This window comes from Arvicola amphibius, chromosome X, assembly GCF_903992535.2.
Source record: "Arvicola amphibius chromosome X, mArvAmp1.2, whole genome shotgun sequence".
NCBI lineage: Eukaryota > Metazoa > Chordata > Mammalia > Rodentia > Cricetidae > Arvicola > Arvicola amphibius.
In genome coordinates, this window is record NC_052065.1 from 136,883,982 (window position 1) to 136,907,822 (window position 23,841).

The window sequence follows — 23,841 nt, forward strand, 5'->3', positions numbered from 1 at the left end:
TAACTGGAAAACTATAAGCAAATGATTCCATTTACAATGAATTATTAGATAACTAATGATCTACCAAATTCACTAGAGTTAGGTTGTGTATCCAGAAAGCCAAAAGAATATACCGAGGTAGAATAGGAAATAGGGTGGAGGAGGATATGCCAGAGATTTAACATGCAAGGCAGCAGCACGGATTAACAGCCAGAACAATCTATCAGAAAAAAGTCAGGGCTTAATTCTGGAGCTGTTACTTCCTGGCTATTACTTATTGCAGTCACTAGAGCTCTGTATTTGCCATAGGTCACGGATGTGGAGTTAGAACCGATGTGTGCAGGTTAAGTGTGAGACATATACTGGAAAACTTAAGGCAGGAAATAAAGTAAAATATTACATACTGCTACATATTGCTTCCATGTTAAAATAACATTTCAGATGTCCAGGGTTATATAAAATTAACTATTGAGAATAATTTTCATTCTTTTTAGTTTGATGAGGCTGCTAGAAAATTTAAAAGCTCGCACTCAATTCTTATTGGCCAATACAGTCAAAACTTGATAGGAATTTCAAGAAGTAAACGGCTTTCACTTTCACTCTCTGTACCTCAACATCTTTTTCAATTGAGACTGGCATGACAACAAACAGAAAATGTCGGTATGAGTTAGAACTAGATAATATTTATAGAGTGCTAAGTAGGCCGTCCATGTTCTGAAGCAGAAAATAGACTGAAACCGAGGACACAGTAGATGCCACGCCCACCCGCCCCAGACTGCAGCTGGGCAGTCCTCTCCGAGGTTCCAAAGCGTGGTAAGGGTTGGGAGGAGTTTCCAGGCGCCTGCGTGCTCGCAACTCAGTGGCCGAGTCAGCCAATGGGATTGAGCAGACAGCCCGCGCGTTCCTTGAGCCCCCCCCCCCCCCCCCCACTACCCATCCTCCTCGCCACTTCCTTTTCGTTGTCCCACCAATTTAGGGAGGTGCAACGGTGGGTGGGTCCTAGCGGCGGGGCCTGATCGGTTTCAGACGGTAGGAGTCAGCGGTTCCTAGCTGGTGGCTGCTTGGGCGGGACGCACGCGGTGCGGTGCAAGATGGCGGATGCAGAAGGTAAGGATTACGGGTGGCCGTGCCGTGAGACCTGCGCGGCCTTCTGATAAACCGTGAGCTAGTGATAGTGAGGTTGTATCGTGATCCGCGGTTCCACGCGTTCCCGCCCTCAGTTTGGCCGCGTCTCCGCTAGTTCCTTGCTCTATAGGTGAATGCACGAGTGCGAGAACCTCTAGTGACTTAAGACTCCATTAGGTCCGGGAAAAGACTACACCCGGTTCCCTTCCAAAGGCATCTCAGCCGTGAAGGCGACTCTGTCGCGATAAGGAGATGTGATAGCATTTCTGCTGCCATTACACAGGATATTACTAAAATGAAGGTAGCAAAGGGGCAGGAGAGCGAGTGTAATTCAGACTTGCAAGAAAATTTTAAGAGATCACAAGCCCTTACGGACGATGCAGTGGTTGGTTGTGGAACTTTCCAGCCTGTGAACAAGCACTTCCCTAAGTATATTTGGCCTTGCCACAGCCACGTGGAGAACCCGAAGAGAAACCAACACGTGCTAGAGTCATTTACCAGCCAAGCCATCTAGTGTTTGGCATCACAAACGTTTTTTCTTCAGTAATGCTAGACTTAAAAATATTTTCTTCTGTTTGCCCAGATTTTGGACTTAAGTTTAAACTTTTATTTGTTTTTTAAAAAAATCCCCAATTCTTAAATTTTTTTTTTGTAGTAATTACTTTGCCAAAGAAGCATAAAAAGAAAAAAGACCGGAAGCCATTACAAGAAGATGATGTAGCTGTGAGTAGGAAATGTTTTACTTTGCTTTGACATGAGAGAGATAGAGATAATTTAAACACACTAAAGGGGGAAAATGCTTTAAAATATTCTTAATCAGTATGTTGGTACTTATTGGTCCTTACGTAGAACCAGTAAAAACCTGAAATAACAACTCCTAGAGGAGTTTTCTATCATGCACGGCTTACTAAATGGTGAAATGTTCTCCCTGAATTTTTCTTACTTATTCCATCAGCAGACCCACAGTACTGTTGAAATATTTGGTCTCAACTTGCTATCCCTAAGGTTTCGTGAGCTCCTTTTTCAATTGTCTTTCAAACATCCTAGTGACACTCAGTTTCAGAAATCAACACCCCTTCCCTCTTGTTTCTTTAAAAGGTGTGCACTTCTGTCCTAGTATTAGAATTGTCCTAAGTCAGGTGGGAAGATAATGTTTCTACTCTCTTGAAGGAAATACAACATGCTGAAGAATTTCTTATCAAACCAGAATCCAGAGTAGCCCAATTGGACACTTCTCAGTGGCCCTTGTTACTAAAGGTATGTGCTGTGTGTATCAGAAGAATGCTTGAATTTCATATTATTTCTAATTAAACAGCTAATAAAGTGTGCTTATTGCTAGCCTGGGCATGGCGATATGCATGCCTTTAATCCCAGTGGGCCAGGCCAGCCTGGTTTACATAGAAAGACTCTCTCAAAATAAAAATAAAAAAAAAGAATGCTTAGTGCCAGCATGTTTTATTTAGAAAACTGCCAAATAATGCAGGATTAAGGCAGTTTTTCAATGTATCTGAGATGAAGGACTCATTTTTTAAATTTGTAATTCATCCAACATTGTTCTGGAACATAGTACGTCACCAAAATGCTCATTATTGTCAGTTTTAAACAGTTGCACTTCTGAAATCATCTTTTGTAGACTGTTTCAGTGCCTAAGAGTATTTTGAAGCCTTAGATTCAAAATAGAATGTTACCTTGGACTAGACACTTAACTAACTTCACTGAATCTATTAGTTGCTCTTATTTTCTCTTAGGATGATGTGCTGGGAGTTATGGCAGGTATTCTATGAAGCGTGCTTAATGGTTCCTGATTGTATGTCATAGATTTTATGGTTATTATTTAGGGACTTAATGGTGACATTGAATAATGGGTTGAACTAAAATTTATAATTTTCACAAAGTGGATACTAGCTATGAAGTTACGACATCTCTTAACAAAGAGGGTTTTTAAATATAAATTTTTATTAATTAGGGTGGATGAAATAGGTGGTGCATACCACACATAACATGCATGTGAAAGTCAAAGGACAACTTGCAGAAGTCCATTCTCAACTAACATGTGAGTTCCTGAGGTTGAACTTAGATTGTCAGGCAACAGGCATCCTTACCCACTGAGCCATCTCACTGACACCATCAAGTATTTTAATAAACCATATGTATGTGTTAGTAAAATAGTGAGGTTTGTTTATATCATTCAACCAAGTTGAATTTGGATGTTGGCCCTGGAAAAATAGCTAGCACACAGAGATGGGAGAAACAATTAAACAAGCATTGCTCTTTGTAGTAGGCATAATGGAACTAAACTGATGATGAAAGATGGGCTTTTTAGTTGGTGAATTCTTCCTGACTAGTGGCTAAGCCTTAGTCAGGAGACTGAAAAGGAACAGACAAATCAGAGGTAGGTAGGTATCTGGAACAGAACCAAGCTGCCCATGTCGATGAAAATTGCCAGCTGTCTTCAATTTGGTTGATCTGAGAAAGTCAAAGCTATTTTGTGTTTAAAGATTTATTTAATGTACACCAGTGTTTTGGCTGTATATAATCTGTGTGAGGGTGTCAGATGCCTTGGACCTGGAGGTGCAGACAATTGTGAGCTGCCGTGTTGTTGCTGGGAATTGAACCTGGGTCCTCTGGAAGAACAACCAGTGCTCCTAGCTGAGCCATCTCTCCAGCCCTGTTTGACAATACCCTCCACAAGTATTTTTTTTTTAGAGCATTGACTAAATTCTCAGATTTGTTCTTTTCTCAATAGTATTGGGAGTTTCCCCAGTACATAAGAAAGCTTAATAGTGGAGCTGGAGAGATGGCTCAGAGGTTAAGAGCACTGGCTGCTCTTCCAGAGGTCCTGAGTTTAATTCCCAGCAATCACATGGTGGCTCACAACCATCTGTAATGAGGTCTGGCGCCCTCCTCTGGTGTGCGGGCATACATCGAGGCAGAATGTTGTATACATAATAAATAAATCTTTAAAAAAAGAAGGCTTAGTAATGTATCACACCAATAATGGTGTTAATAATAGAAACAAAACTGTACATTTAGGGGCTTGAAGGACTGCCATGGTTGGTAGTGGTACTTATTGACTCTTATTTTCCTTCTATGAATGTGTTATTAAACTTATATTATTGCTTTCTAGAATTTTGATAAGCTAAATGTAAGGACAACACACTATACACCCATTCCTTGTGGTTCAAATCCTTTGAAGAGGGAGATTGGGGACTATATCAGGTAAGCATGGTGAAATGGCTCTGTCCAAACTTAAATTATTTTGAAATGAGTACTTTCACATTAGTTATTCAAGGAAGTGGTAGCAGCTTAAAACAGTTTTGCCCTAAATATGTATAGTCTATATATGTGATTTATTTGTTTTTTTGTAACTCTTCATAATTGTTTTTAGACCACAAGAACAGGTGGTAACAATTTTTTTTTCTATTTTAGGACAGGTTTTATTAATCTTGACAAGCCTTCTAACCCCTCTTCCCATGAGGTGGTAGCCTGGATCCGACGAATACTTCGGGTAGAGAAGACAGGTCACAGTGGCACACTAGATCCCAAAGTGACTGGTTGTTTAATTGTGTGTATTGAACGAGCCACTCGTTTGGTGAAATCACAACAGAGTGCAGGTGTGTAGAAGAGAGAGTAGGGGCTATCTCTTTACTGATTGGAAATCGTTCTATACTTGTTTCACGTCTACATTTTGGCTCTTGGAAACTGTTTCTTTAGAAAATAAAATATTTGGTTTCTATATAATTTTGTTCTATGACAGAATCTGGTGGTTGTTTTTTAAAAGTCCACATACTAGGCATGTGTATATGGAACTAACTAGTCCATTGCTAGTGCTGGGGCATGTCCAGTCTATGCTTGCTGCTGTTGCCTTTTGTTTTTGTTTTTTGTTTGATCTCTGAGACAGGGTTTCTCTGTAGACCAGGTTGGCCTCTCCCTCCCAAGTGCTGGGATTAAAGGCATGTGCCTCCACTGCCCAGCATGCTTGCAGCTGCTTAACTCTGGTTATATTTCTTTCCCAATTGTCTTTCCTTCACTTTTACTGAAGAAAATTATTCTTAAAGTGCAAGGCGTTTTCCAGTCATTCTAAAGAGTGGGTATAATTGTTCTTTTTCCTTCTTTTTTTGAGACAAGGTTTTGCTGTGTAGCTCATGCTGCCTTGAAAAATCTGTCTTCCCGTCTTGGCTTCCAAACTGTTGGGTTTAGTTTGTAGGCATGTGCTATGACTGATCCAAGAAAAAGTATCTTCATTTCTCTTCCCTATGCACAACATTGAAACAAGATCTTGGATTCCCTGCTGTTTCTGCCATATAAAATGGCAGTGGTAGAACATAATGTAAAACAGAAAATTCAGTAGCCACACCTGACTACTCTTGTCATTTTTCAGGCAAAGAGTATGTGGGAATTGTCCGGCTGCACAATGCTATTGAAGGGGGTACTCAGCTTTCTAGGGTAAGTCTATATAACTTAGGGAGGAGGGTACCTTTGTTGATTTTGGTGTCTGAACTCCTAAGTATCTGAACTCAGGGAAGTCTTCCTGGCTAGTAGACCTTGTGCCCTTTTAAGAACCTCCTGGGTGGAGAACAGCTGGTGGGTGATAAGGGGTGCCCTCTGACCATGCCTTTACTGAGGAAGAAGTTCTGATCAGTGCTGAGCCATTCCTCAGTTGAAAAAGAGGAAACTGAAATATTTAGATCTTAAATTATTGAAAGAAAACTTTTGTATTTGAATTATGTCCTTAAATTCCTGAACTATGCCTCTTTGTCTTATTTAAAAATGAGCCCACATAATGAATAGGATTTCTTTTTGTTTTTTGCTTTGTTCTTAGGCCCTAGAAACTCTGACAGGTGCCCTCTTTCAGCGACCCCCACTTATTGCTGCAGTAAAGAGGCAGCTTCGAGTGAGGACTATCTACGAGAGCAAAATGATAGAATATGATCCTGAAAGAAGATTAGGTGGGTCATTGGGCCTATACCAGGCTTAATTGTTTTAGACTTAAGTAGGTAGGGTGCATTCTCAAGAATTCTGTTATGAGTAGAAGCCTTAAGTATGTTGTGTACTCATACACTCACTATTCCCTGTATCTCTTAACTCTAATCTTTTTGTTAGTTTGCTTTAGATAGGGTTTCTCCATTATGTAGCTCTGGTTGGCCATGAATTCACAGAGATCCACTTGTCGCTGTCTCCTGATAATACAGTTGGGTACCACCATGTCCAGGATTTTTCTAATCATAATGGTTCAGTTGGAGGGGGAAAGTCATGCATTTACTCCAGAAAATAGGTGTTATTTGTGTTTGTGTGTTTGTCTTAGGAATCTTTTGGGTGAGCTGTGAAGCTGGCACTTACATTCGGACACTATGTGTACATCTTGGCTTGTTACTGGGAGTTGGTGGTCAGATGCAGGAACTTCGGAGGGTGCGTTCTGGAGTCATGAGTGAAAAGGTATGCAATTATGGGATTAGTTTTAGAACTGATTCTTAGACTCTGCCTTTGGTAGAAGTCTACTTTATATCTTTTAATGAAAGATTTCAAAGTGTTGATTTCAGGTCAGGGCAGCTTCCCTGTTTTGTTAATTAAATTTGACACATTGAAATTGGCTAAGGGAAATGACTGAAGAGTATTACTCTATTCATACACTTCTTAGTCTATACCAATCTTGTTTAAAGCTTGAGTGTTAAGAACACTTGACAAACATTTGCACACAACCTGGGTTCCATTCCTAACAGTACCAAAAAATTGGAGTGCCTACCTAGATCTAAGATGGTAACATGTACAAATACCCCAAAGGAGATTCCAAAGTCTCATAATGAGCCTGAATTAGAAGACAATGTGTAGTTACATTCAGGTGTAAAAAAATTTGGGGGTCTGATGGATTGTTATACAGTATGAAGACACAGAATTTATTATCTGACTGTTTTTCAGGACCATATGGTGACAATGCATGATATACTCGATGCTCAGTGGCTGTATGATAACCATAAGGATGAGACTTACTTGCGGCGTGTTGTTTACCCTTTGGAAAAGCTGCTGACATCTCATAAACGTCTGGTTATGAAAGATAGTGCAGTAAGTTATAGATTAAAAGTTCATGTTTGTAGAGAATGTTGCTCCAAAGATGAAATGTTAATATTGTGAACTCATATTTGTGTATTTTTATTTTCATTGTGGTTACTCCTCCCCCCTTTAGTTTTATAGATTTCTCTCTGTGCCACTAGTAATAGGAACATTCATGGCTAGGTTTGTTAAATTAGGTTAAACCCAGGTATATATATCACTCTAAGTAGAATTTCAATAATGTAAATTTATCATTGAAAGAGTCTTTGTCAAGCAATTTTGTTTAAGTACTAAACTATCAGTGATACCTAAAAAAATGCCTTCCTTTAATTTGTTGCTCTCTGTGCCTAAAATAATCTTGATTTATTTAAGTTGCTATAAAAGATTGTGTCAATAGGTAAAGGTTAAGACTAGAGAGTTTCAGAGATATGGTATTTCCTGTAGGGATTTCAGTGAATTGGTGCTTCTGTTGAAGTACATTATCATTTGAGAAAATATAATCCAAACTTCACTGAGCCGATCATCAGCTCTTAATTGTGTATTCTCTATATCACCTTATAATCAGAAACGGTCCTAATAATTAAATAAATGTTATTTAGTCATAAGATTTTTTTGAAAGACAAATTTCTGTATATTTAAATATTAAAATATGTATAAGTCTTCTGAAAACCTATACCATAGTTCATAATCAAGGGAAAAAATTGAAGAAGTAATACTAATGTGTGACACTAACAGGAACTGAAAAAGCTTAACCACATAATTGTGTAAATGTGATATGCCCTTCTTGTGCTTGGGTCAGACTGTTGGCTTCTGAGTGAATTTAAAAGAGAAGTTAGAATTTGGTCAGCAAGAGATCTATTTAAGTAAAGACAAGATGATGAGAGGTTTACACATGCATTGAGGGGGGTCACAGAACTGGAGAAGTGGCCTTAATTTGTACTTATTGGCTAATAAATTCCATATAGAAATGTGGATGTGATTTAACAGGTCTGGTAATTTTGTTAGCAAGTTGCTCTGGGTGTTTGTTACTGCTTCATCTCTAGCAAATGCACTATTTTTCCTGACAGATTCAAGAGCACTCTGATAGAAAATTCTGAGGCAGGTTTTTTTTAAATCATGCTTTATTTGTATGTGTGTACATGCATATGCACAGAGGTTGGTCAAGGACAACTTGGGGTAGTTGGTTCTCTCCACCATGTGAATTCCAATGATCAAACTTGGGTAGTACCTTTACTTGCTAAGTCATTTATCTTGCCCCCTAAGACATGATTCATTTTGTTTTATGTGTACGAGTATTTTATGTGCATGTATGTCTGTACCACATGCATACCTGGGGCCTATGGAGGTCAAGGATCCCCTTGGACTAGAGTCACATTGTTGAGAGCCACTGCATGGGTGTTGGGAAACCCAGGTCCCCTGTAAGAACAAGTGTTCTTAACCATCTCTTATCTACCAGGTTTTGGTTTATTACTCTAGATGACAACATTCATGGGCCATCTGATAAAAGTAGAGTTCAATACCCTGCTTGTATAGACCAGTGAAGGAATAGAAGAAGCATTCTTATTTTTATTATATATGTTTTGTGATATGTGTATGTGTGTTTGGAGCTCAAAGTTTCCTTTAGTATTTTGTAGTCTGAAAATTTTAGAGCAGTGCTAGTACATGATAGTGTTTGTTACTATTCTGTGTTCCTTCATATGCCATTGTAGTTGATAGGCTATCGGTGCTATTATTCCTATTTCCCACTCTCACACTACCTTCCCCCTTATAGTCATCCTCTGTTCTGGTATGGAAGTGGAACAGGGATATTGGAAAATAACATCTGGACCACATGTGATACTGTCTCCATAGGTGAATGCAATATGCTATGGGGCCAAGATCATGCTTCCTGGTGTTCTCCGATATGAGGATGGCATTGAGGTCAACCAGGAGATTGTGGTCATTACCACCAAGGGGGAAGCTATCTGCATAGGTAAGGAGGGGGGTACCTCTCATTTCAGGAGTTGGGGCTCTGTACCTTCAAAACTAGGCTTATTGTGGGCCAGTCCTGTGTCATAGTCCCTCAGTTTTATCTAATTAATGGTGTTTCCTGGGCTTTGTATAGGTAATTTATGAATAGACAGGTTAGTCAGGTACAGATTAAGGAGAAGTGTTGCACATTTATATGTTCTTGGCTCTTTTGTGAAACTCCAAGAGTAAGAGTAGTCATGGTTGTCTGATAATTGAAAGAGAGATTTTAGTTAGCTACTTGTAGTTCATATCAGTGACTTTTTTGGTTTTTCAAGACAATGTTTCTCTGTATAGTCTTGACTGTCCTGGAACTTACTCTGTATACTAGGCTGGCCTCAAACTCATAGATCCACTTGCCTCTGCCTCCCAAGTGCTGGTATTAAAGGTTGTGTGACACCATTGCCTGAATCAGTGGCTTTAATTTGTAAAGGCTTGGCTACTAATGGATTGATATCTCTTAAAACTTACAGTGCTATGTGGCCTTCTCAATAAGTCCAAGCTATTCATTTAATAATCCTAATTTGCACCAGAAATAAGTTATGTCACTAGGATCCCTTTTCTTAGTTCTATGAATAGATGGGGGTGGGGTACCTGTGTAAAGTCCATTCTGATACCTAGCTAAGTGTTCTATAGACCTGAAGGCAGTATGCACATCATTGCTGTACATGTCCAGAGGTACATGCCTTGTTACATGTTTCTTCAGTTGCTTTTGTTGAGTGGTTTTTAATTTGGTAAATTTAATATTACTTCAAATGTTCCTTGCTGTTGTAGAGACTTTTTTCTATACATACATCCTGAGCAAAAGGAGCATCAGTTAAGATAATAGAGCTCAGGACTTAGGAATTCTGAAAAGGCATAAAACAGTAGAACTCATTACTAGAGCATTCTTTTTTCTCTTTCTAATGCCTATAGCTATTGCATTGATGACTACAGCAGTGATTTCTACCTGTGATCATGGTATAGTAGCCAAGATAAAGAGGGTGATCATGGAGAGAGACACTTATCCTCGGAAGTGGGGTTTGGGTCCAAAGGTAAGTGGCACTGGGTGGTAGCCCTTGCTGGGTTATATTTGTGTTACTCATGCAGCTCTTTGTGCATCCCCATTGCAATAGCCTGTTATTATTTGGGACTCTAGATAATTAATGGTGAGCAGAGGCATTACTTAAATCATCACTGTTGGGTGGTGAACTATGACTGTCAAATGTGAAGGAGGTCTCTTGGTTTCTGGAGTATCCACAGTGAAAGTTTTTCTTGGTTTTTCTGGACAGGGTTTCTCTGTGTAGCTGTCTTGGAACCCGTTCTGTAGTCCATGCTGACCTTGAACTCAGAGATCCACTTGCCTCTGTCTCCGAGTACTGGGATTAAAGCTACATCGATCTGGGGAAGGTCTTTTCACTCAAACCATTGCAAAGTTAGATATTGTGAACATACTGGCTACTTCCTGTATTGATAATAATCTATAGTTTGAAATGCTCTAGGCAAGTCAGAAGAAGATGATGATCAAGCAGGGCCTTCTGGACAAGCATGGCAAACCCACAGACAACACCCCTGCCACCTGGAAACAGGACTACATTGACTATAGGTAAGGATAGTGCCTGGGACTGGGGTGATACTTACCATTTGGTCTTTGATAATAAGTGAGACAGGAGACCAGATAGCCAAGGGGAGTTGGAGGCTTTTATTTGGGGGCAGCTGCTAAATGCTAGGCCACAGGTCCTAACACTGCAGCTCAGCTTTCTTTTCCTTCTTTGGTTCTATGAAGCCTAGGTAACTACTACTATACAGGCTTGATCCTACTTACTAGTCAGGGTATGGACTATGGAGAGAATCACTTTAGGGTTGCCCAGTATCATTGAATAACAGTGCACGTGACATGACAGAACCACCATGGAAAGCTCTTCCATGAATTTAACCTCATATTACCTCTGTCTTTCAGTGATTCTGGCAGGAAAGCACTGGTTGTTGAAGCAGTACAAACCCCTCAGTTAACTGCTGATGCAGTAAAAGTCATAAAAGTAAGTGGTATGACCTGTTTGAAATATGCTTTAAGCCAGGCTAGCCTAGTCTACAGAGCAAGTACCAGAGCTACATAGAGAAACTCTGTCTTGAAAACTAATAAAAAATGTCTTAGCTACCAAGGCAGGCTTTATCCATGCTATAGTCCACACTCAAATATTGTTTGATAATTGAGGTTGTGTTATGTCTGCTGTAGGGGAAGTGTGGGCTTAAGAATCAGACCTAGGCTCTTACCTCCGCTGTGGCAATAACCTCGTATGGAATGTGTGTGATACATTTTGCCTTTATCCTGGGTTAAATGATAAATGTGCTGAAGTCAGAGGCCCTTAGTAAACTGAGCAGGGGGCAGAATTGACAGATACCAGCAAAGATCTTCAGTCAATACTAGCTTACTCTTTAAAGGAAGAGTGAAGACCATGTTGGTAACTTGCCTTCCCAAGGTTGGGGGCCACTGTCATTATAATCCCAAATGGTATGTCTGCAGTTAGAAACGTGGGTGACTAGTAATAAGCTATGTGGTTGACCTGGTGATTTGTGCCTATTTGAGCATCTAAGAGAGCAAGGAGTTAGTTTACTGAGGCAGCCTTTTTAAGGTCTTCTATACCCCAAACTGCTTTGGCATACCCATTATGTCCCATGGCTTACTCTGTATACTATTATTTAGTGAGATACTGTCTTCAAATCTTTAATAAGTCAGGCACTATTCAAGTTTATAGACACAAAATTTACTGCTGGGTTTACTTGGAATCTTTCTTGGTAACTTCCAACATTTCTAACTGGATGAATTATTTTTATATCTCAGAGGAAGCGGGAGAGTGAAAGTGATGAGACCTCTCCAGTAGTTCCCCAGTTGATGAAGAAGGAAAAGAAGAATAAAAAGGATAAGAAGCCTAAAACTATGCTGCTAGAAAGTGGGGGCGAAGCTGGACATGGGGTATGTGTAAACCTTGGGTACCTTTGTGCTGGCTGAGTCTTTGACAGGGATTGTGGTGCAGGAATGGGGTTCCACCATTTCCTCTTTTGGGCTGCCCCGTATTTTGGATTTTCCCTATCTGTACACACACCCCTGCCCTTCTGTGGACAGACAAGTAGGAGCACCCAGCATTTTAGAGCAATGGATCTTGATTTGAATTATGTTGCTGGTTGGTGGGGAAGAGTATCTTGATTACTTAATGCCCTTGTGAAAGTAGACCTCTAGGACTTTACTGAGAAGTAGTTCACAGGCAAAATTTGTTTAATCCCAAATGTCCTTACAGATCCTGAACAGACTTGACTGCAATTTACAAGATTTCTTTTGGGAAGAGTCAAATATTTTGGCAATGGGTACTTATTTTTTTTCTTTCTTTAGGACAGTGATACCAACAAAAAGAAAAAGAAGAAGAAGAAAATAAAAGTGGTGGAAGATATGTCTGAATAGTAAAAGCAACTTGAAGCATTATGTCAAGCTGGGAGAAGAAATGAAAGCCTTATTGAGAAAACATTTTGTTGAAGGAGTAGAACAGAATACAGAGTTCTGGTACACTTTAGCTGCCACTTGTGATCTCAGTGGTTAGGGTGTAGCCATCTTGTCCTGTCCTGTTTTAAGGATATGAGAGATGAAAAGCAGGTTTTTGCCACTGACCCCTCTGCTTGAGTGGGGGAACACCTTCAGACATGAAACTGCCTAGTAACTGTCTGCAGCTGTTTATTAATGGCCATTTTAAACAATGCCATAAATAGTCCTCTCCTAGTTTGCTTTTTTAAATGTTTGTAAAACATTTAGCATAGCATAGGACCTTCTGTGAGTAAAAGAAGAATGTAATTAAACAACGTTCACTGGGGAATTCTTATCTGCAATATCCTGTGAGGGCTGATCTATTCTGGTATCAGATATGTGTCTTGCTGGTCTTATAGTGTCCATGGTGTTTGGGCTAGCATTCTGTGCGGTGTTGTGTTTGGGGCGGGGGGGGGAGGGGGTGGCAAAGCATTCCCATATCCTCCTGTTTTAATGTTCATTTTCTTTTGAAGAATGGATTTGTTCATTGCTGGGAAAAGAATGTGATTTGTAGCTTTTTAAAAGTATTTCTGTTGGGTTTACTAACTGATAATAATCTTAGGCTGGCAGAACAAAAATGAAAATATTTTTATTAAAAATGGGAATCTCTCTGTCATATTTGAAATTTGCTTTTCCTTTGGCAATTTTGTGTCTTCCATTGGCATTGGGGCCTATCACGTGCACTTAGCTGCTCTCAAGGGGGATTAATACAAACCCATTGTTCTCCAAAGTAGATGCATTGTGTAGTGTGTCAGTGAGTCTTGGGGGTATAACTGTTTTGCTGGTAGAAAACTGCCAGTTCTGGCATGAACTACAGGGTAAGAAGGGAGAAAGGTTGGTTACAAATGACTGTTTAAATGTGTTCAAAGCCAAGAATACCAGCAGAAGTTTTAAACATTTGTGGCACCTGGGCCTAAGCAGGTATGAAATGCCCGACTGACCCCTAGCCCTCAGCTCCTGTTTATTTAAGATATATTTTCATTCATTCTAGTATGACTTAATAGGAAGCTTAAGAGTGCTCACAATGGCTTCTACTAGAGAAGACAATTTATGCTCTGTAACCACCAACCAGCCTTTAGAGACCTGTAGTAGCAGTGGCAGGTTTTTCAAGGACATTGCTGTAAAGAACCTCACCTCTATGTTAAATCCAGAAAAGCATCTTGCCTGGTAGGTTTAAGAAGATAAAACCTGGCTTTTTAGGGGATTGTGGTGGAGATGTTGAAATGTAGTTACAAGGTCACTAGCATCTTAACACAGCAGAGTTTTTTTTATTGCTTTGGAGGGTTTCTCTAGAGCAGCTGTTAGATTTTTGGCATCTTAGAAAGTTTCAGAGCATAAAGATAGTATAGTTGCAAGTAAAGGAGCTCAGGCATCAGAGGGATGAGGACAGTTGCTTTCTTTGTGCAGCAGTTGCATTGGATAGTACTCACTGCCAATTTCCAGAGATCATCTTGAAATCTAGGTAGTAGGAAAATTAAACTTCAGCCCTTTAGTAGCCTGAGTGAGATACTGATATACTTCGCACAGTTGCAGATAGCTAGAAGATGAAGCAGCCCTGTTTGATTTAAGCAAGGGGTGGCATTCCAAATGCTGGGGAGAGGCTGGAACAGGTTCTCCAATTCTGTAAGCTTAGTAAACCCAGGAGACAGGTACCCACTGTGGAGAACTGCAAGCCTGGTCAAAGGCTTCTTGCAATTTCTTAAGAGTTTCATCAACACCATTATTCACCAAAGAGAGGTCAAAGTAGTGAGAATATTGACTACGGATGGCTTCAGAGTCCTTCTGCAGCTGCTGCAGGGCTTCAGTCTGCAAAGAAGAGAGCCATAGCTGAAGCAGCAGCCCCAATTCATAGTAGCCAAGGGAAGGTTTTGATCAGGTACTGCTTATATTAACTGGTTCCTTATCTACTATTATTTTTCCCTTTTTTTGTTTTTTTTTGTTTTTTTTCAAGACACCGTTTCTCTGTGTAACAGTCCTTGCTATCCTGGAACTTGCTCTGTAGACCAGGCCAACCAAGATCTACCTGCCTCTGCCTCCCAAGCTGGGATTAAAGGCATGCACCACCACCTGGCTAAAACAGTTCTTTATGCTGTGACCTCTAAACATCAAATTATTTTCATTGATACAGTATTTGCCAAGGGTGGTGTGGCCCACAGGTTGAGAACCACTGTACTAAAGATCCCAAAGTAATTCTAATTATAAATAGAGCCCTCTGAAAGGCCAGTAGCAACCTAGCATAGGCTTCATTAGCACCATCCACTTAAGCCTCATCCCTTCGTACATAGAAAAGCCATTTTAACAACTACTATGAGTTGTAATCCTAGGATAAGGACAAAGATTATTGACAATAGGCTTCTAGCTCCAATGGTTAGCGTTAATAAAAATGTATTGAGAAATACATGCCATGGTGGTGGTGGTGGTGATACTTTTAACATTATCAGAGTGAAATACCCAAGTACAGAATTAGAAAGGAATGATAAGATCAAACCACTAACCCAATGGAAACAAGAACTAAAGACAGCCAGAAAATTCATACACAAGCAACACAAACAGCTGTTTTGTTTGCGTGACAGTCTCAATATATATATATGTTCTGACTTTGAACTCTAGCCCAGGCTGGCCTCAAACTCTTAGTAGTCCAGACTGGCCGTGAGCTTGCTATGTAACTTAACTAAGGCACTGGACTCTTGATCCTCCTTTTATCCCTCCTCCGATGCTGGAATTGTGACTCTCAATAGTAAGAAAATAATCTCTTACAGTAAAACAAAGTGAAGTACCACACTTACAAAATATAGGCAAAAAATTTAAAATGCAATGAATGACATGCTATAGAGGAAAGGAAACAGCCACTCTTGCAGGCTCCTTTCCCTTTGTAGCCATACTGTACCCCATGGTGGTTCTGGTGCCACCTCTGTCCTTCATAGCTTCCTCTGCTCTGTCATGAATCATATCATTTACTCAACTGTCCATCTTAGTTACAACATCTGTATTTTCTAGGAAAATGACTGGGCGTGACTTGTTTAATTACTATCTTTTGAATGAAGTATGCATGCCCTTTTGTCTTGACCTTGGAGGAAACAGCTAATCATGATCTAGAAGGAGTGAACCTCCACCCACCTTGCATGACCCCTTTCCCACCTGAGTGCCCTGATCAGTAGGTTCGATGAACACAATGAAAGGTGAAAGCTCAGCTGTCCGAACAATTTTCAGGGTCTAGGAAATGAAGGAAAAAAAGACAACAAACCTAGCTGTCAAAGTGTATTCCTTCTAATAAAGCATTACCAATCCCCAATACCACTTAGCATTGTTCCCAGTTACTACTGTTCTTGCATCAGGCTGGCTCCATTAAAAATTTAGGAAGCAAACCTGAACTTCCAAGTTTCCAGGAGGTCTACTTTTCATCACCCCTCCCCCCATTTTATGGGTGAACCCATTGTTCTTTGTGTGCCTACCCACCTGGGGCTCAATGTCAAGGATGGCAATCTTGTCCTGCTTATGAATCTGGTGCACTGTTTCGAATTTAGTGCCAAACATGTTGCCCTGATAGCTGCCAAATTCCAAGAACTCGTTGGCAGAGATGTTCCTTGTCATTTCCTCTGTTGAGATGAAGTGATATTCCTTTCCATCTTCTTCATTCTTCCTTGGTGGCCGTGTTGTATCTGTGTACAAGGACTCTCTTGATCCTTGCCATCTCTTAATGGCTTGGCCCAAAGTGTCTGTATGGAAACTCTACCCATGTTTGGGGCAGATAATATAACAGAGATGTTCTTCCCATGAACTCCTGAAGGGCTGATGTTAGGATGTAGTACAGACCAGAAAATCCTTCCACCCAGAATATATTTAAAATTCAAGAGACAGCCCCATGCAGAATATTCACATCATTCTTCCCACATAAAGCCAACAAACCCAGGAATACTGAAACTTAGAAATGACAGCTAAAACTTAATATAAAATCTACAGGCTGTGGTAGAGAATTTCTGGAAATCTGGTTTCTTTAGAAAAATAGTTTATATGTGTGTGTGCACATGTATGTTATGCCCATGAAGGCCAGAATAAGGCATATGGTGAACTATGCCTGGGCAGGGCGAAGCCAGAGGAAACTGGTGGAGGTCCATAGCGGTCCTGACGTGTAAATCGGTCGTCCGAACTGGGTATAGGGGCGAAAGACTAATCGAACCATCTAGTAGCTGGTTCCCTCCGAAGTTTCCCTCAGGATAGCTGGTGCTCTCGCAGAACACAGTTTTATCTGGTAAAGCGAATGATTAGAGGTCTTGGGGCCGAAACGATCTCAACCTATTCTCAAACTTTAAATGGGTAAGAAGACCGGCTCGCTGGCGTGGAGCCGGGCACATGGAATGCGAGTGCCTACTGGGCCACTTTTGGTAAGCAGAACTGGCGCTGCGGGATGAACCGAACGCCTTAAATCTGTACCTTAAGATCTGGAGGTACAGGTGGTTGTAAATTGCCTAATGTTGGGTTCTGGGAAGCAAACTCTGGTCTTCTGCAAGAACAGCAAGCACTCAGTCACAGAGCTATCTCTCTAGCCCTGTTTCTTTTTTATGACATGGAAAAAAGAACACATTGGTTTGATTTAAACATTTAATGGCTGGCAATTTCTCAGTAGGTAAAAGCACTTGCCACAGAAAGCTTATGACCTGAGTTCAACTCCTGGAACCACATATGGTGGAAGGAAAGAACAGATAAATTAGGTAGACAGTAGAGGGCACTGAGAAATCATTTATAAAGTAATACACGTAAAAGTTAGTTCTTGCTTAGTATTTTTTTCTTTTTGGTTTTTCAAGAGAGGTTTCTCGGTGTACCTCTGGCTGTCCTGAAACTCACGTCCTAGACCAGGGTGGCCTTGAACTTAGAGATACACCTGCCTCTGCCTCCCCAGTGCTGAGATTTAAGGCACATTCTACCAGGCATGGGGTGGGGCAGCCTGTATATGGCAGTTCTGTTGAACTTGTCCATATTGGGTTTCATGGTCTGAGTTGACTGACCATGTCTCTTTCTCAACAGGACACTAGAACAATTTACAGATGGTTTTGAGCCACCATGTGTTTGCTCTTTGGAAGAGCAGGCAGGGCTCTTAACCGCTGAGCCATCTCTCCAGCCCCCATTCACAGTCTTAATTTTGTGCCATGGGACAATAGTCTGTACCCTGTCACTTGTGTTTTAAATAAATGCTGATTGACCAGTAGCCAGGTAGGAAGTATAGGTGGGGCAACAAGAATTTGGGAAGAGGAAAGCTCAATCTACAGTCATCATCCAGACACAGAGGAAGCCAGACACAGAGCAAACAAGATGTGACTGCCTTGCTGAAAAATGTACCAAGCCACGTGGCTAACACAGACAAGAATTATGGACTAATATAAGTTAAAAGTTAATATGAAGCTTGAGCTAATAGGCCAATCACTTTATAATTAATGTAGGCCTCTGTGTGTTTACTTGGGACTAAACAGATGTGGGACCTGGTGAGACAGAAACCTCTATCAACAATTTTTTTTTCAGTCAGGGTTTCTCTGTATAGCTTTGGAACTTGTCTTTCAAGTTGCTCTGTAGACCAGGCTGGCCTTGAATGAACTCACAGAGATCCGTCTGCCTCTGCTTCCTGAAAGTTGCAATTAAAGGTGTGTGCCACCACTGCCCAACAATTTTTTTAAAAATGTTGTTTACTACAGGTACTGTTATATGGAATAAGAGAAGAAAACAAGTTATTTTGTTATTTCAAGCAATTATAAGTACACACTGGTGTGTGTGTGTATGTGTGTATGTGAGAGAGAGACAGAGAGAGAGAGAGAGAGAGAGAGAGAGATGCCATGATGTGCATATGAAAGTTAGAGGACAACCTATGGGAGCCAGTTGTCTCCTACCATGTGGGATCTAGGGATCTAATTCATGTTATTAGGGTTAGCAGTCCTCTTCCCAGCCTGCTCATAAGTACATGTTTATGTTTCTAAATTTTTAGGTTTTGTTTTGTGTGTGTGTTGGTGCATATGTTCATATATAAAGGAGATGTTGGGTAACATTTTTCAGGAGCTGTACACCTCATTTCTTTTTAAGATAGGGTCTTCTCATTAGCTTTGAGCACAATCAAGAAAGCTACAGATCTTCTATCTCCATTTTCATGGGATTCAAAGTGCATGCTACCATGCCAGGCTTTTCAACGTGGATTCCAAAGACTGTATTTTAATTAATGTAGGCCTCACATTTTCCAAGAACTTATCTTCCCATTCCCTAAAATTTCAGTGCTCATTATTAAACATTTAAAAAAACAGGACCATAAGACATTTCAGAAGAATACTGATGCTAAATTCAGTAATATGATATTGCTGCCTGTCTCTTAGGCATAATGTTCCCCTGTAAGGCACCTGAGAAATACTTACATGGGACAGGGTATACAAACTTCTCTGGATTCTGGCTGAGCAGAGCATTCTTAATATGGCTGCGACCTACCCCACTGGCTCCTGTGTGAGGATAAAGAAAACCTTCCATCACTTTCATCCAAAAACATTTGTGGGAACAATACAGGGAATGGGAGATGGATTTCTATATCCCAGTGCTCAAAGTGGCTACAAGATGAAAATAATTTGATGTTACAACAGTCCGTAAAGCCATCAAGAAGATTTGAAGCCACCTTGTAGCTTCAATTCCTTAGGATCTATTTGCACGAGAAGTCTTTCTAAGGCTCAAAAGTTAAGATGTAGAACATAATTGCTATTTCCACAGAGGAACCAGCTACTGTGTAGTTTTCTGTTTATTTTGTAAGCCAACCAAATAGGTGGACAAATATAGAAAACCTAATCTAAAAGAATTAGATGCTAAGTAGAAAAACTTGTAATGAGAATTGGATCCAAATAGATTACTTGTAAGATCCAGAAACTTCTTTATAACTATAATGCATGAAGTTGAAGTATCCAAAAGACCACACTTCATTTTTTCCTCACTGCCTTTTTTGAAGAAGGGTGGACACATAAGAATAGAAATAAGGACAGAATTGTGCTCTTGAATTAGCAAAGCTGTGAAAAGATACCGATTAGCACCAGGGTCTTCCTCTTGAATGCAGGGAGTCGGACAACTTCCTCATAGGAAACAACATCCAACTGGTCAAAAACTAGAGACAAAGAAAATCAAACCATATTAATTTTCAGAGGTGGAGTGGTAAAGCACTGGCTGGGGTTAAGGAGCTGACACCTGATCCAGCAAGGAGATATAGTTGAGTGTGGTGGTGTAGGACTGCAATCCTAGCACCAAGGCCTTGGCTCTAAAAAAGAAAATAAAATAAAGGGAGAGAGACCATGGGCATGAAATTAGGGGTGTTTGCTGGGAGGGATGTTGGATATTTCTATGTGATAAGGAAGTATGATACATAATAAAACAAAGCAGAAAGTGGACAGACTACTAGCCTTCCAGAATAGGCATTGTCATTGTCTTTCTGACTGTAGTGAATTTGTGAAGATGAAATGTGTAAGGGAAAACCAAAAGAAATGGAATACTTTCTATATACTAAACATTCCATTGCATACTGCATCCTCACCTTTTTCCTTCTGGTTAAAGAGGTGGAGAAACACTCATGCTACTGGGACCTTGGAGGAAGGAGACACAGAAAACTTACTTGAACTGTGCTTAGCCAGATACTTGTCTTTATACTTCTTCTTCTTCCCAAAGGGACTGCAGCTTGGAGCTTCATTTGGTGCAGATTGAGCCACACTTGCCACTCGCCTGTGAGAAACAGATGACCAAAGCTCAGTAGGTCCTCAGTTTAAAAGTATGTGACTGATTAGAATACCTACTTTCTTTTCTGTAGTTAAGTTTTGAGACTGACCTACTTCTTTTTTTCCCGATCGGCCACAAGAGGGCGCCAGACCTCAGGACAGATGGCCGTAAGCTACTGTGCTGCTGCCGGAAATCGAACTCGGGACCTCTGCACACACAGGCAGTGCTCTTAACCACTGAGCCATCTCTCAACTCCTGACCTACTTCTTTGTAAAGTTTTTCAGGCAGAGATGGCCTCACCCACCTCTTTTCCTTTCTTCTCCGCAGTTTTATGTGGTCACCCAGGTATTTGGCACTGGAAATGTTTCCAGGAAAAAAAAATAATCCCACCCCCACTTAGTACAGCCTATTCTTCTACCTTTGAGTTGAGAGCTGGAAAATCAGGCTGACACTCACTTCACCCTAAGAAATATACAACAACCCTAATCTATAAATGAAGCACAGGTATGCATATATAACACATACATGGCTAAAGCAATAACTTTAGTAAGAATACCATCTATTACTGTGTAATTTATGCTGATGTTTCTATGCATTATCTTTTGTTTTGAGACAGAGTCTATGTAGCCCAGGTGGCACTGAACCTGCCTCAGCCTTGAGCATTCTGAATTACAGGCCTGAGCTATGATACCTGATTCTCACTTAAAAAAAAAAATACCTGTTACACCCTACTAACTTGATTCATGCCTCATTAATAAGTCATGAGTCACAGCTTTACCTTGTGTTCTCCTGGGTTTTTCTCAGTTATCTGCCTTTCCTGATCTTCCAATGCTCATTACCAGATGTTAGCTCTGAAAATGGCCCAGAAGACACAGACAGCATACTCAAGGCTTTGACTAATATCTTCAAGGTTTGCACTGTATTTCCTCTGTTGCTCTAACATTAAAATTTATTTCTATAAAACATGTCCCATGTTTTGGTGCTATTTATCATCAATGGAAATGGGATCAATAGACCTCTGGCTTAAAACTAAAGGTCTATAGTATGTTTGCAGAGCTGACCCTTTTGGTATTGGATAGATAACTGGATAGGTTGCACTCATGTATTTAGGAATGTGTGTGTGTGTGTGTGTGTGTGTGTGTATCACATCAACAGTTAGTGAAAAAAAGAGGCCATGAATTTCAAAGAGTATAAAGAGGGATATATGAGAGGTTTGGAAGGAAGAAAGGAAAGGGAGAAATTATGTAATTATAGTATAATCTCAAAAAAAGAAATAATTAGGTCTGAACTAATAATCTTTGAGGTTGTAATGTTATTTCCCACAGGCAGAAGGTCAACAATGGATATGGATTTTTCTACCACTCTAATGGTCATGTGGGGCAGCCTTGCACTAAGTGGGCAATCTGACTGGAGGACAAGAATCTGTATAAAGGTCACATACTTAAAATGTGCCAGTTTTAGAAGTTTTCTTAAAAACAGTACTGAGTGGTTAAAGACATGCAGGAAGCAGGAGGAGGGTTCTATAACTGGCTCCTTTGCCTGCAATAAATGACCATAAAATGAACCATATCAACTCCTGTGAACCATTCCTTATCCATTGCATAAAGGAAACTAGGACATATGTTTAGGAAAAATAAAAAATATACACAAAACAGATTTCTGAAGCTAAGCAATTAGCTACAGCAGGGGCTTTCCACCAGCACAAACGTAGCTCACCATTCCTGCAGCTCAGGAGAAGGGATCAATCCTGCAGATTCCTTAGAAGAACCTTCCACCCGCCCCTGCCACCAGTTGCTGTCATCTTTGTTGATAATCTGGATAATGTCTCCAGTAACAAACTTCAGTCCTGCCTCCTTACAAGGGATAAGATTGTCCTTTTTGGGATCATAGTCGAACTGTGCTCTCATGAACATCTGTAAAAGAAGGCAAAGAGGACCTCAGGAAAAACACCAGTGGCTAGAGAGCATATACATTAAAAAGTCCCACTGTAAGGAAATGGGAAATGAGCAGGATTGAGGCAAGAATGGTAGCAGAGACTCAAACACGTGCAGCTTGGATGTTCCTAACTACTTACTGTTGTGTTTGGAAAAGAACCAAAACTAATTCTTCTAGTAAGAGGTATCTTCCATGAAATGCCTTTCTGGGTCAACATGTTTCCAGCTATTGAATCTCAGTTATCCATCTCAGAGTACAGATCTGCTACCATCCATCTGAAATGGATCTGTTTCCTTGACAAGATACTCTCATGAATATGGTAAAGTTGATAAACCCTTCTCTAGAGGACAGTCTAGCAATATAAATGTGTTTATCATCTTCAAACTTTGACATTTTTGCCCTACCTTGATTACTATGCATTTATCTTACATAAAAAGAGCTGCTGGTAATGATTATGTAGATAAGCATGTGTATCACAGCATTATTTCTAAGAGTGAAGTACTGGGAACAATTTAATTTCCTAAGACATACTTATTTATTCATGACAAATGGTTAAGTATCTGCTGAGCATATTACCAGTATATTATATATTTGTAACACAAAAACTCAACCTGTAGAATATCTAATGTCCTTGGCAATCCTGCTGACTATATGAAATAAGAACATTATTGAACAAAATAACACCCAGAATGATCAATTTTTTTAAAAAAAAAGTCATAGAAAAAAGTGACTAGAAGAATTATATTAGAATGTAATACTGATTTTTCTTGGTTAGTTTTTATAATCAACTTGACACAACCTAGAGTAATCTGGGAAGAGGGAACTTCAATTGAAGAATAGCTTCAGAGTGGCCTGTGGCCACGTCTGTTACAAATTGTCTTGACTGATGACTTGATATGGGAGGAACCAGGCCATTATGGGCAGCATCATCCCATCATCATCATATGGGCAAGAGGGCTAGTGTAAGAAAGCTAGGAGAGAGCAATCAAGAAGAGAGGAAGCTAGTGAATGGCATCCTTCTGTGTTCTAGCCTCAGACTCCTGCTTTGAGTTTCAACCCTAGCTTCTCTCAAGGATACATTGTGACCTGGAAATGTAAGCTGAAATAAACCCTTTCCTCCCAAGTTGCTTTAAGTCAGAATGTTCTGTTATAGCAACAGAAAGCAAACTTGGACAATGGTTATCTGTGGTAATAACATTAAGGAGCATAAATAAAGCTCAAACAAATAATGAAAGAAATAATGAGCAGAAAGAATTTAAATAGAAAACCATTGAGAAAACCTAAAAGGGTCAACTGGCTCTTTGAAAAGATTAATGAAATTAAGAACAGGAAGGTTACAGTTTACTAGTAAAAAAGCCACATATAATGGCCCACTCCTTTAATTCTAGCAGGTGGGCTCTGTGAGTTCAAGGCCAGCTTAAGTCTACATAGTGAATTCCAGGACAGCCAGAGCTACATTGTAAGACTCTGTTTCC

The 23,841-nt window shown here is 40.1% G+C and overlaps 2 protein-coding genes and 1 non-coding gene across 3 annotated transcripts in view; 2 read left to right on the top strand and 1 right to left on the bottom strand.

Moving 5' to 3' along the window:
• The first annotated feature begins 859 nt into the window (after window positions 1–859).
• Dkc1 (dyskerin pseudouridine synthase 1) lies at window positions 860–13,337 on the top strand. The gene is made up of 15 exons (XM_038316125.1): window positions 860–1,086; window positions 1,760–1,827; window positions 2,275–2,361; window positions 4,232–4,323; window positions 4,534–4,718; window positions 5,486–5,550; window positions 5,927–6,053; window positions 6,410–6,540; window positions 7,021–7,164; window positions 9,004–9,124; window positions 10,075–10,193; window positions 10,641–10,744; window positions 11,099–11,177; window positions 11,981–12,112; window positions 12,527–13,337. The coding sequence occupies exons 1-15, from the start codon at window positions 1,071–1,073 to the stop codon at window positions 12,593–12,595; spliced, it is 1,539 nt and encodes a 512-aa protein (XP_038172053.1). The 5' UTR covers window positions 860–1,070; the 3' UTR covers window positions 12,596–13,337.
• On the top strand, window positions 6,625–6,751 carry LOC119805630. Its single transcript, XR_005283946.1, has one exon. It is a non-coding gene; the product is annotated as a small nucleolar RNA SNORA36 family (small nucleolar RNA).
• Mpp1 (membrane palmitoylated protein 1) overlaps window positions 12,395–23,841 on the bottom strand; it is a 31,356-nt gene continuing 19,909 nt past the window's right edge. Inside the window, exons 6-12 of the mRNA XM_038316126.1 lie at window positions 22,148–22,344; window positions 20,331–20,437; window positions 19,749–19,829; window positions 19,102–19,182; window positions 16,169–16,371; window positions 15,851–15,925; window positions 12,395–14,518 (exon numbers count right to left, since the gene is read on the bottom strand). Of these exons, the coding sequence (XP_038172054.1) occupies window positions 14,342–14,518; window positions 15,851–15,925; window positions 16,169–16,371; window positions 19,102–19,182; window positions 19,749–19,829; window positions 20,331–20,437; window positions 22,148–22,344 (921 nt within the window). The 3' untranslated portion in view covers window positions 12,395–14,341. The remainder of the gene's footprint in view (window positions 14,519–15,850; window positions 15,926–16,168; window positions 16,372–19,101; window positions 19,183–19,748; window positions 19,830–20,330; window positions 20,438–22,147; window positions 22,345–23,841) is intronic.